The sequence below is a fragment of the Anas acuta genome, chromosome 5 (assembly GCF_963932015.1).
Source record: "Anas acuta chromosome 5, bAnaAcu1.1, whole genome shotgun sequence".
NCBI classification, from domain to species: domain Eukaryota; kingdom Metazoa; phylum Chordata; class Aves; order Anseriformes; family Anatidae; genus Anas; species Anas acuta.
In genome coordinates this window covers 5,041,512-5,053,567 of record NC_088983.1, presented here as the reverse complement: position 1 = coordinate 5,053,567, position 12,056 = coordinate 5,041,512, and the positions used below count along the sequence as shown (strand labels likewise).

Sequence of the window (12,056 nt, the reverse complement as noted above, 5' to 3'; positions counted from 1 at the left end):
AACAACTGACAAACAAACAAACAAAAACAGAGCATTTATTGATGAGGAATAGCTCAGTTTTCCTTCATCAGTTATTTATTTGGAGAGCCAAGTGTTTGGCAGGTGCAAGCAGGTGAAATCTCACTCCCACCTGAAAAATGAAGCCTCATTTTATAGATTATTATGAGTGTAAGCACCGAAGAATTTGCTTATTTGCTTCATGTTCATAGCAAAGTCAAGATTTTGACTTTCCTTGTCATCTCCTGCATTATTTCTTTATTCCCTCCTAGCTATCCCCCCGCCCCCCCCAGCCTCTCTGCCCCAGCCCTTTCCTCCTCTGGAAGATTATTTTTCCTCTCTCCTCACCTGTCCCTGCCCAACGAGAAGGGTTTGCACCTGCTGCAGCACCGCTTCCAATGACTCATTGCCCAGGAGCGTATAAAATCCTGGGAGTGCAGCTGGGTCCTTGTGGTGCCCCTGATGCTTAGCTGAGGGGAAGGGGAGAAGCTGCTTTCTTCATTTTTTTTGGAGACAAGGTATGAAATTGTTAGTTGCAGTAGTTCTCTACTATTTGATGAAGAGAGGGTGTGTACCTTGGGAGCTGGTGGTGTAAAGGTTTTCTATTTCTGCTGATGGTTTGGCTGCAGGGATCCCTGTGGAAAAAACATCTGGGAAGAAGAAAGCAGGAGTAAAATTGTTGTCTTTTTTTTTTTTTTCTCCCTAGCCAAATAGGTGTTTAAAACAACAACAAAAAATGAAACAAGCCCTTTCTAATATGTGTATAGGTGAGGTATTGTTTTTTTTTTTTTTTAAAAAAAAAAAAACACTCTGCAGAGAGAGTGTTAGGGGAAGGTGACCTCTAAAGCTGAAGATAGTGGAGGAGCATCTCTAATGCTTAGAAGACTGCTAACAGCACTGCAGGCCTTGCTTTTAGGTTTTCTTGCAAGCCTCCTGCAAAGGGAGGGAGCCCGCCTGGTTGGGTTCAGACCCTGGCTCTTGTAGAGGAGTTGGAAATCAAGTCAGTGGTTGGTTTGTGTAGGGTGTGGAGTGCTGGGCTGGATGTGAACTTCCTTCAGCAAGGAGTGAATAGGAGGTGGGCAGTGGGTGACCTCTCTCAAGCGGCCTTAAGGGGTGCAGGCAGCCCTAAGACATGGTCTTGTGTTGCAAGCCCTAAATAATTATTGATTTTGACCCTAAAATATTGATTTCCCAAAGCAGTCATAGAATGCCTTAAGCTGGAAGGGACCTTAAAAATCAAAAATATCTAGTTCCAACCAGGGGAAGGGGATGCTACCCAGGGCTGGAGCATCCCCAACCTCTCTGGGCAGCCTCTCCCAGTACCTCCCCATTTTCTGAGCGAAAAATTTCCTATTTTTCCCTTTATTTCCTCCAGCCCTCGCTCCGGGCGGGGTACAGCTGCCCTTTGGGGAAGGGGCTGGGGGCTTCAGCACGACGGCTGCGCGGCTCGGTGCTGGCAGGGCCGGGCCTGCCTCCATCCATCCCTCCCTCCCTGCCTCCATCCATCCCTCCTTCCATCCTCCTCCTCCTCCTCCCCAAGCGGGGGCGGTGTCGCGGCCGCCCCGCCCCGGCCCCGTGCGGCCCCGGGATGCTGCGGGGGAGCGCGGCCAGGAGCCGGGGGGCCGGGCGGAGCTGCTCCGGTGAGCCCCGGGACATTGGGGAGGGGGGGGGGAACTGTGATTTTTGGGGTGGGAGGGTGATGGAGGGTGGCTAAAAAAATAAACAAAACCCCCTTTGTTCTAGGGGAGGGGGTGGGAGGTTGACTGTGTTCATTCATTTTAATTATTTTAATTGATTGGCGTTGTCTTGCACCCGTTTTGTTGGGGGGGGGGGGGGGGAGAGCAGCACCCCTCTATGGAAAACCCAAATTGGGGCTCGGGGGTGGTTCAGTTGTCGTTGTGGGGGGGGGTGTGTACCCCCCTGCTGTGCTCCTGGGGCTGCTCGGGGGGTCTCCAGGGAGCCCCGGTGGGGGGCAGCTGGGGCGGGGGGCTCTGCGCTGCCCTGCGGCTGCGGGCGGGGACAATGGGACGGGGCCGCAGCGAGCGGCCGTGCTGGGTGGCATCGGGGTTTGAGCCACTCTGAACCCTGTTCCCTCACCGAAAAGCCAGATCAGCCCTAAAAATGGCCTGATGAGGTTCACTTGGCGTTTAAAATCCTCACCTGCAGAGAGTTGCGGTCTATTGTGTGGGCTCGCTGGGCACTGAAATCTCCGAGTGTTTCTTGCTTGTTGGAACCCCAGTGCCACCTCCCTGTGCCCGGTGAATCCGGAGAATGACATCTCCGTGCCTTTACTGTTTGAAAACTGTTCCACCCTGTGGGCTCCCCCTTAAAACAGCCCTCCTCCAGGTCCTTTTAATCGCTCAGCAATTCTGCACATCTCTGACTTGTGCGGTGCTGGGGACCTGGCGCGGGTCAGAAGCCCCGAAGAAGTGCACAGCTTTTGCTCTCAAATCCAAGCAGGGACTGACATAGGTGGTCTGTGCCCTTCTGAACAAAGCCATCGCTTAATGGCCGGGGGGAATAATGCCTGAACCATGTCTCTCACTTCTCAAAGAGCTGCCGCTGGAACACAAATGCTCCGAGTGGAGGTAATGTATTATGTATTAAGGTGCCTCGCTAGGGCTGGCAGCAGGCTGGCTGTACTGAATAATCTCATTTCTTTGCTTATAGCAATGTGTCCTCAAAGCTAGAGGAAGATGTGTGCCCTTCTGAGTGATACACAGTTGTGCCTGTGTGGTTTTTGCTCATCCAGCTTGGGCTGTGTTAGCAGAATGCATGGGGTGGTTATTGCTGGGGTTTTGTGGTGAGCTGCTGGAGGTGGCTGAGGTCTGTTTATCTGAAGTATGTGCTCTAAGAGCACCGGTCTGCAATTCACTTGATTCAACTGGATGAGGACAATGTAAGAGGAAATGAAGGCATTTTTCTCAGCTTGTGCTCAAAAGTAGGAGTTGGAGCTCTGCAGTATCGGATCATTTATCTGCTGGCTTTTGCATTCAGCACAAGCAGTAAGGCTTGGATAGCATACATTAGCACTCCAGTAACATACCACTCGATTGCTGGCGGTTACTTGACTTGGACACTTTGGCTAAATCTTTGCATTAAAAGATTTGCAGTGTTTCTGTCCAATTTCCTATACCAATTGGTGGAAGAATTGCAGGGCAGAGCGTGTTTATGACTGTTCAACTGGTCAAAGCTGGTATATCTAAGTGTGTACTGGAGGTGCAAAAGGCTGTGTTCTGCACAGGCTGGGCAGTGATGTGTCTGGAGCAGACCTGTTAATCTCCTGTGCTCTGCTATGTGATGTATGCAGCCTCTTCAGCTTTGGACTACAAGTGTTCTCTCTGTGTGGGAGAGGGATTGCTAGAGCAGGGTTATTAATTCAAGTGACTTAAAAGGCTGATCCTCTTCTCTTGCTGGTTCAACAATTTGGCAAGTTCTGGCTATGTTTTCCTGACAGCAGAAAATAACAGCAAATGGTTTTCTTGAGTGTTACATCAAGTAAACTGGGCAAAACCATGGAAAACTGTCCAAGGGAATGGCTGCATGCAGCTGGGTGGAGAGGGAAGTTTAATCCATTGCAGTGTGCATTCATGGATTGCTGCTCCATGTCAGGAGCAGCTATTGAACTAGATGAATCTGTGCTTGTCCCCTTCCAGCCTGCTGTTGGAGTGATAATAACAGGTTGGGGTTCCTCTTGAGCTTGCTTGTGTCAGGCTTCCTGAGGGCTGATGCTACAAATGGGTCTCTAAACTTGATGGAGGGGAGCTGATGGTTTAATAGCTATTGCTAAGGCTAATTGTATGGAGAAAGGAAGCAGCCTGCTTCAGGAAGATCTAGCTGGGTCTGTGAGGCTTGTCACCATGTGAAGCATTTGTATTTATTGTCCCCCAGCTTGGTGACTAGCCAACAATAGCAGGCAGTTCTTTGTCTGAGCATCTCTGAAAGATGCCCTTCAGTTCCAGCACTTTTTTTTAGCCTAGCAGCCCTTTGTGCTTCTTTCCAGCTCACCAGGAGTTAAAAGAGAATTTTCTGTGCTAAAGGTGAAGCTGCTTGGCTCTCTGCAGCTGTGCCGCCTCTACAGACAGGGGGATGGCATCTCTTGGGATATGCTTTGTGCAGGGAAGTAGCTGGTTGGTGTCTCCTGCCCCCTGGGTGTCCTTCCTACTTGGAGCAAGGATTAGTTTTCCCCAGAGCCTGACCACTGCTTGATAGCTGTCCTCCAGGGCTTTAGCTTGGAGAATGCCAGGTGAAATCTGGGGATGAAGAGCTCCTGCAGCATGAAATACTAGGTTATTCCCCAGCTTCAAGCTAGAAATGAAATACCTTAAGTCCATGATAGCAGAGGTGCTGGGTCAAAGCAGCATGTTCCAGCTTGCTTTCTCTTGGTCAGAGCAGGCTGATCGTACAGCCAGACAGGAGGAGAGATGTGTAGCCCAACAGCTTGAGTAACAGGCTGCTGAACACCTCTGTTCAGCTGCTAAATCCTGGATCACTTGTATCAAGTGGGAGTACTACAGCAAGGTGTTAAACTCTGTTTAAGTAGATAGCTAGGTCACTACTGTTCATACACTGTAATCCAGCCTCTTCCTAAAGTTAAGTAGATCTTAAGCTCTGACTAATCTTCTTTGAAGCATGAACTTGTGCCATTATCCTACAGCAAGCTCTGTGCCACTGTCTCTGGATCTTATTGAGTGCAGAGGTCTAGGTTAGCTTAGATCTAGATGTTGTGGATTTCCTGAGCAAATAACTTTCCACTGCTATCTCTCCCCTCTACAAATGCAGTGCTTTTCAGCCTGGGAGAAGCTGCATGAGGCTGTCTGAAGTTCCCCAGGAACTGTTCTGTCAGGCTTGTACCGAGCGCTATCCATGTAGTGGGTAAAAAAAAAAAAAACACCCCTTGATATTTCACAGTGTCTGATCTCAGCTGGCACTTGCGAAAGGGGTGTGAGGTGAATATCACTTAAATTCATACAGTGAGGCTGATGTGTGTTACTGAGCACTACTCATTTGCAGAATATATTCTGAGTTCTTTTGAATTATGAAAGCATGTAAAGGACTAACATGGAAGAATTGCTGAATACTATCAGTTTTCAACTATATTTCCCTCAGGGTGGAGGAGATGGATGGGTGGCTGCCCATCCTCTGGGGAAAAGAGCTGCTGAAAAAGCAGGAGGCATCTGTGCTGTTGCTGGTGGACAGCTTCTTGGTGGCTTCTGCTTGGAGCCTGAGCACCTGGTGCATGTGTGTGGCCTCTGACAGCAATTTACTCCAGCAGCTCCAACCCCTGATGAACAGGGCTGTGAGGAAATTGGGGGAAAAATGTTTCTGCCCAGGAGGCTCAATCAATTAACGGAGCATGCAGTAGTTGACTCCAATGAGCTGTTTTGGCTGGTAATGCCGAGGTTATTGCATGTGATACAGCCAGGTGTATGGATTGTAAGGTGCATAGCCCTTGTGGGAGCCTTCAGCTGGAGAAATCTGTGTGGAGTAAGAGGTACACTTCCTAATGGAAATGCACAAAGAGCTGAGTGACCTATTATTATAAGCTTTCTAGTGTATTATAAGCTTTCTAGTACCCTGGTTGTGTCTAGCTGATTGGATACATACAATAACTCCTTCCACAAGAAGAGACAAATGTACATGAACAGCAGGACTCAGGGTCTTTGTGTCGGATGCATTAGCACAAATGTGGTATTTCTGAAGTCCTTCACCCTGTGGCAGAGGCTGCCTCTTGCACAGCATCACCAGGTTGTGTGACAGGGTATGGAGGGATGATGCACCCTTGTGTAACAAAGCAGTGCCAGGCAGCTTGCTACTGCACTGTGTGTACAAATGTAAATATGTACCTACATTTTGGGTAATATTTACCCTGATTTTGGGTGTGGAGGAGTATAGCAAGCTGGGGAAGATGACTCATCCTGGTGTCCATGAGCAAAGGTAACCTTTGCCTAGTTCCATGAGGACCGGGGGTGGTTCTGACAGCCACAGCTTTTCCTCACTAATATCCCTTATCCCCCCTGCAGCTTGGAGGAAAGGCTAGTTCCTACAGGCAGGATTTTCCATAACAGGTCAGCCCTGACAAGCCTCACGTTTCCTTTCTATACTTGGTGAAGGACAAACATAATCAATGGTTACTTGCAAGTCTGATGCCTGCTGGGTGGAGCGTAGCATTCCATGGGGGCAAGAGCTTGGCAAGGTCTGGATCTTCAACTTGAGATTTGGTTTTGTATGCTTAAGACCTTGAATTGGTAGGTTAGGAAGAATAAAATGAGGCATGGGGATGCATTGATTGGGATGTGTGGGAGGGATCTGCACAGAACTGGCCATGGATTTCCATAACCATCTATTGACCCCATGCCCTGAGTAACTGGATGATTTTTTCAGACATGAACGTGTGTAATCTGGGTTTCTTTTCTCCCCTTTCTAGGTCTTGCTTTTTGGACTTGTCACCCTTGTGGACTTCTGCACACACCTCTGTTCAGCGATGAGTAGATCAATAGGATTTAACATCTGTGTGGTCACCTGCTGCATCTTGCTCCTGTCCTCCAGGCCACCATGCCTTGCCTCTCCACTCCCAGAGGAGAGCGATGTGACAAAGGTCCAGCATGGCCTGTGGGCAGGAAATGGGGTAGAAGATGAATGGACAAGCATGCCAGACTTAAGTAACCTGGGCCCTTCTGAGCAAACTGCCTCTGAAGAGCCATCAGGAGTGTCAGCAAAGCCATCTGGGATGCCCTTAGATGAAGCCTTCACTGCAGGGGGAGAAATGCGGCCTGTAAGCCCAAGCCATGTCTTCCTTGGCAGCCAGAGCCTGGGTGTTAGCACCCCTGCTGGGGTAGTGGCTGCTGAGGAAGAGAAGGAGCTCAGCCCTACAAAATCAGAGCTGGATGAAAGTGGAGAGTTCAAGGCCATGCTGACCACAGCTGTGACCACGCTGAACCCCTCTGTCCAGGAGGAATCTGTCAGCGGCCCCATCAGCAAGGCCACCACAGAGGACTGTGAGGTCGGGCAGGGCTCTGCCAGCCTCTTGGCAAACCCCCTTTCTGTGACAGCAGCAGAGGAGGGGACAGCAGAGAGCAGCCAGCACCCCTCAGCTGCGCCCCAACCCCACAGCGAGTGGGTGCCCACGCTGCACCCCAGCACTCCCAGCCTGGAGATGGTGAGTGACCACCTCCTCCCAACCCCACAGGCCTCAAGTGCAAGCTCTGAGGTGGGAACACTAAAAGCAACCACAGGGAGCACTACGAGGCTGCTGTCTGCACGAGGAACCACTGCTGCGAGCCACCCTCTTGTGACCACCGAGGCCTCTCCACATCTGGAGGCAGATGTGGGTGCTGGGCAAGGAGAGCTGCCCACCACAGCTAGCACCGTCACCAGCCACCCTACCAGCTCCATGCTGCCTGACTGGGATGACACAAAACTGGGGAATATAAGTCAAGGGGGAAGCATGCAGTATGAGGAGGTGGGAGAGGACCGAGTGGCAATGGAAGCGTCCCAAACCCCCCTGGGAAGTGAAGAGGAGGAGGTGGTGAGAGTGGTGCCATCCCCAGCATCTGCTCCACCAACTCCAGGGCTTGCCAAGGAGAGCAATTGCACGGCTCCAGCAGTGCGTGGGGATGGTGAGTTGGTCACTTCCACAGCCAGCAGCGATGTTCCCCTCACTGTGGACTCACCAGATGTAGACACTGCTGGTCTGAACTCTCTGGAAAACATAAATGTGGTCACAGCAGAGGAGAAGAGCATTCCTCCATCGCAGCCAGAGGCTGTTGTGATGACAGATGCGTCTGATCTCTCTTCTACTCTGGAAAGCTCAATGAAAGGTAAAAACCTGCTTGTTAACAGGCACCTGCTTCTAAGTGTAGGTTTAGGAGGGATGCTCCTGTGAGTCTGTGCTTCCTTTCATAGAGATAAAAGCAAAGAAAGGTGTGATCTTCCTACTTGCAGCAGAGGTGGGACACGCCTTCAGGAAAGGCTGTGAACTCTTGTTTGGGGGTAACAGCTTGAATGGGTAACTTGCATCCATCACCTGCTGCTGCTGTAGGGTGTTCCTGTACCCAGAGCACAGGCTGGCATGGTCACTTGGGTGGTGTGCTGCCCTGAGTGATGTGAAGCCACTGCTCTGAGCTGCCTGCTCTCCTCCTCAAGCTGAGAGGACAGCTTTAGCACCAAACAGGCAAGCTGGGCCTCAAAAGACTGGTTGCTGGGGATGAAGGACATGTCTGAAGTTCCTGGTTCTGTCTCCTTGCCCTAGAGCAAAGTTGTGGCCAGGCTCTGACCCTACAGTGCTTGTGCTGCCCTACCTGCATACATGGCACCTTCAGCCCACTGACAACACTTCCACTTGTGTTTAAAATGCTGGGGAAAATGGGCAGTTGTGGGGCAGCAACATATTTCTAGGCTGGTGAGGGATGTGAGCTGTGGCTTAGGACTCTGTTTTAATTGCTAGACACTTCTAATCTTGCCTTTTTGGTTGCAGGGGCAAAGGGAAGGGCAAGGGCAAACTTCCCCTTGCTGCATCCAGCAAATATAGCTCTTGCTGTAAAAGATGGAAAGCTAATTGCATGCTGGTGCTGAAAATAGACCAATTAATTTCCAGATTAATTTATAACCACTTGACTTGTCAGCAGGTTCCCCTGTGCTATTCCCAGGTGTTGGGGAAACAGCAGTTATCAATAAGACTTGTGTAGTGAAAATAAACCCTGTTACAAAGCTGGAGTTTAGCTCTAAGAACTGGCCACCAAAAGTACCCTTCTGGCAGCCTTGCTTGTTTTGAGGGGTGTTTCACCATGGGCCTGTGGTGCTGTGCTCAACAGTAGGTCCACTTGTCCCTAAGGGCTGGCTAACCAAGTGGACATATTCTGCTGCTTTCCCTTCTGTTATTCGGGGGGTCTCTTCTGTTTCTACATTGTAAAACAGCTGCACCTGCTGCTTGCACCATAGCTTGGTAAATGTTAATGTATGGGGTTGATCCTTCAAGTGTTAATTCTGTTGCTGCCTGATCACAAACCAGCAGCTGTCCTGTGAGCTAGTGCTGATGCTTGTTCTTGCTGTAGGTGCTACTCAGGAGGTGACAACTGCTGCCCAGGAGGCTGATGCTGCTCTGGTTGTGACGCTGGCACCCGCTGCTCCCCAGGGAACAGGAGCCCCAAGCCTGCCCCAGGAAACCAGCGGGGAGGACACCCAGATGCCAACTGCTCCTGGTGCCACCCAGATGCTGACAGCAGCTGGCAGCTCCACAGCAAAGCCTCCCGATGTGGAAGGTAGGGTTCTGCTTCCTGCTCTGCAGGCTTGTTTCCCCCACAAGAGACAACACTACATCTGGAATCAGTATCAATGCTTAGACACTGAAATCTTAACACACAGCATCCAGACTCAAACTTGCTTTTTTTCCTAGCTTTCTGCAGGCTGCATCTAGCCTTGGGCTGCTGCTCCGTTTTGACTGTGCAGATCCATCATGTTGATATACACCAGCAGAGCAGAATTTTTGCTCCAAATAACAGTGAAGTAGAGATCTTAAAAATACCAAGCAAAACCTCCACATCTATTCTTGCTAACAAGTTGACTTCTAGCCTTAATCATTTAAGCCAGCTCCTATTTGTGGAGGGATTACTTCTGGTTTGCTGATGCTCAATCTGAAGGAGCAAAGAAGTTTAAGGCTAGAATATGGAAGTGGTATAAGGGGTTTTTCTTGTGAGAATCCAGCTCGCATTGAGCAATAGTGAGTTCTTGATTCTGTTGTGTGCAGGGTTGATGTAACTCATACAGACATAATTTATGTTCCTCCAGCTGCTGCTTACTAGCTTGGTGTCACCTTGAGAGGTATGTGTAGGAGCCCTGACAGGAGTGTAGCAAGGGTTCCCTTGGCACAAAGCTGACTTTGAGATCAGTTCTGTTGTAGTCCCACTGCAGTGAAACAGCTGCTGGGCAACTTTTCTGGTAGTTCTTATAGTGCAGAGCATCAAAGGAAGAAATTCATTTGCAATGTATCCCTTACAGTAGGGTTGCTCTGCAGGGGAGAGAGGGAGAGAAGGCTCCTCCAGCAATTACCGCTGATTTGCTTCTGGGACTTAAGAATTAACTGAATTTATGATTATCTTTGCCATAAACATCTAGATCTGTCACTGGTTCAGAACTCACCCAGTGTCTCAGTGCTCTGACCCTGCTGTGGGGTGGTGTCTGGCAGTCCTCAAAGCAATGGGAGTAAATCCTAGCTGAGCTCTCACTAAGGGGGAACCTCCTGAGCTGGCTGTCCTGCAGGAAAAGCTTTCATTACAGTACAGTCACTTACATGTATCAAAAGATGCCAGTATTTGAGCTGCAAAGCTTTCATTAAGGGGCTTGTTCTTAAATGGTGATTTTAATAGTGCTGTGCCAAAATGTTGCTGCTTCTTGTCCCATGCAGACTTTGCAGATGTGATCCTGGTCACCAGTGAGACAGCTGCTTCAGCTCCTGGCGGGCCGTCTGCTACACAGCCTGGACATACAGAAGGACCATCCAGCAGAACCGTGGTCCTGGTAACTCCAGCATCAGTGGCCTCTTCTGTCAGGAGGACAGCTCTTCCAGCTGTGAGGAAGATCAGCACTGCTGTAACCTACGGGCTGGACCGGCTGGAGTCAGAAGGTACTGCTGTTCCCCAGCCGAAAAGGCAGGAGGCTTCGTGTGGGGAGGCACGCTTCCCCTGACAGCATGGGCTCCCCTGTTGGTCTGTCTGGCACACAGTTATGTGCATATGTTGCTGTTCCTAATAAAGTTGTTGGACAGCCCGTCCCCTTCCAGGTGGTACAGGAGGCTAGCAGTGAGCAGTGTTGTGGAAGATGTCTGAAATTCAGGTGGTTGTGGTGGGAGGGGTGGGCTTTTCCTTGGAGGGGGAGCTGCAGTGGGGTCTGGGTCTGTGCACCACTAACTGCTGGTGTGTGCAGAATCTCTGTGCCAGGCAGGCAGTCACAGAAACACATTCAGACAGTTGGAGAGGCCCTGCCACACTGCTGAAGCCCTCACCCCAGATGGGGGTGCTTAGCAGGAGATAGCTGCCTGTGTTCACTGTACCAGAGCAAGTGGTACAATATTTGTGTTCTTCATGTCTCTGTGCTAGGAGGGGTAAAGAATGCAGCCCCTTTGAGATATTTTCCCATCTTGGCATTGCCTGCTAAACCCTTCTCCCACCCCGGCTCCTCTAGTTGTACCTCACCCCTTGGTCTCCCTTCTCTTAAACTACTTTTTCCTGCTGCTGGGTTTGGAGTCTCTGCTCCCTGTCTGCTGGCCTTCAGGTGCTTGGAACTCAGTGATGCAAATTCTTTCTTGATATGTATTTGACAGGCAGGTTTTTGAAGTGATTTCTACTCTGGAGCCTGTCTGCAACTCAGGCCTGATATTTCTTCAGCTCATTTTTAACTTTCCTGTAGGGAATTGCTTCACTTGTGCTTCTTGCTCTTTCTCCTACTTAAACTCTTCTCTGCTTGCTCATCCATCTACAATTTTGCACTCCAGTGTCTGGGCTGACACCACCTGGCAGGGATTAATCTTTCTGCCTGTTTTGCTCCCCTTCCTTTATCTTGACCTTCTCCTGCCTTCATATTTTACTGCAAAGGTTGGCAGCCCTCCAGGGGTGGCATGCCAGATGGTATTTTTCCTCTGAATAGAGGTAGGGTGCCACAGACAACAGCTAATCAGCATCTTTTCTCCATGTGAAGCGATAACTTTACCTCCTGGTAAGTTTAGAGGGCAGCAGAAGCAGGGAGCCCTCCCCGCTGCATGTGTGAGATGCTGCAGCTCCTGCCCTTTGTCAGGCTTTTTTTGACTCCTTCCAGGAGTTACAGCCCATGCTCTGTGCCCTGATGAATCTTCCTTGCATCCAGCAATGCAGGGATGTGTCCCTGATGGTGGCAACAGGGGGAGAGGGAGGTGTGATGAAAATGTGATCTTCGGGCTGGGAAATAAGGTCCCTGCTTAGCCAGGGCTGTGTGATTCAGGAAGCTAAACAGTTTCTGAGCCCTCTGGGATCTCCTGTGGAAGCCTGGTTTTCTGCACTAGAAGATAAGAGGATTTCTGTTTTAACAGC

At 50.0% G+C, this 12,056-nt stretch overlaps 1 protein-coding gene across 3 annotated transcripts in view; it reads left to right on the top strand.

Moving 5' to 3' along the window:
* The first annotated feature begins 378 nt into the window (after positions 1 to 378).
* ARMH4 (armadillo like helical domain containing 4) overlaps positions 379 to 12,056 on the top strand; it is a 53,738-nt gene continuing 42,060 nt past the window's right edge. Inside the window, exons 1-4 of one of the 3 annotated variants that reach the window (XM_068682411.1) lie at positions 379 to 515; positions 6,425 to 7,817; positions 9,051 to 9,257; positions 10,400 to 10,618. In XM_068682411.1, the coding sequence (XP_068538512.1) occupies positions 6,482 to 7,817; positions 9,051 to 9,257; positions 10,400 to 10,618 (1,762 nt within the window). In that variant the 5' untranslated portion in view covers positions 379 to 515; positions 6,425 to 6,481. Of the gene's footprint in view, positions 516 to 1,503; positions 1,638 to 2,516; positions 2,586 to 6,424; positions 7,818 to 9,050; positions 9,258 to 10,399; positions 10,619 to 12,056 lie in introns of those variants that run through there. The other 2 variants (XM_068682412.1, XM_068682410.1) reach the window with 2 other exon arrangements.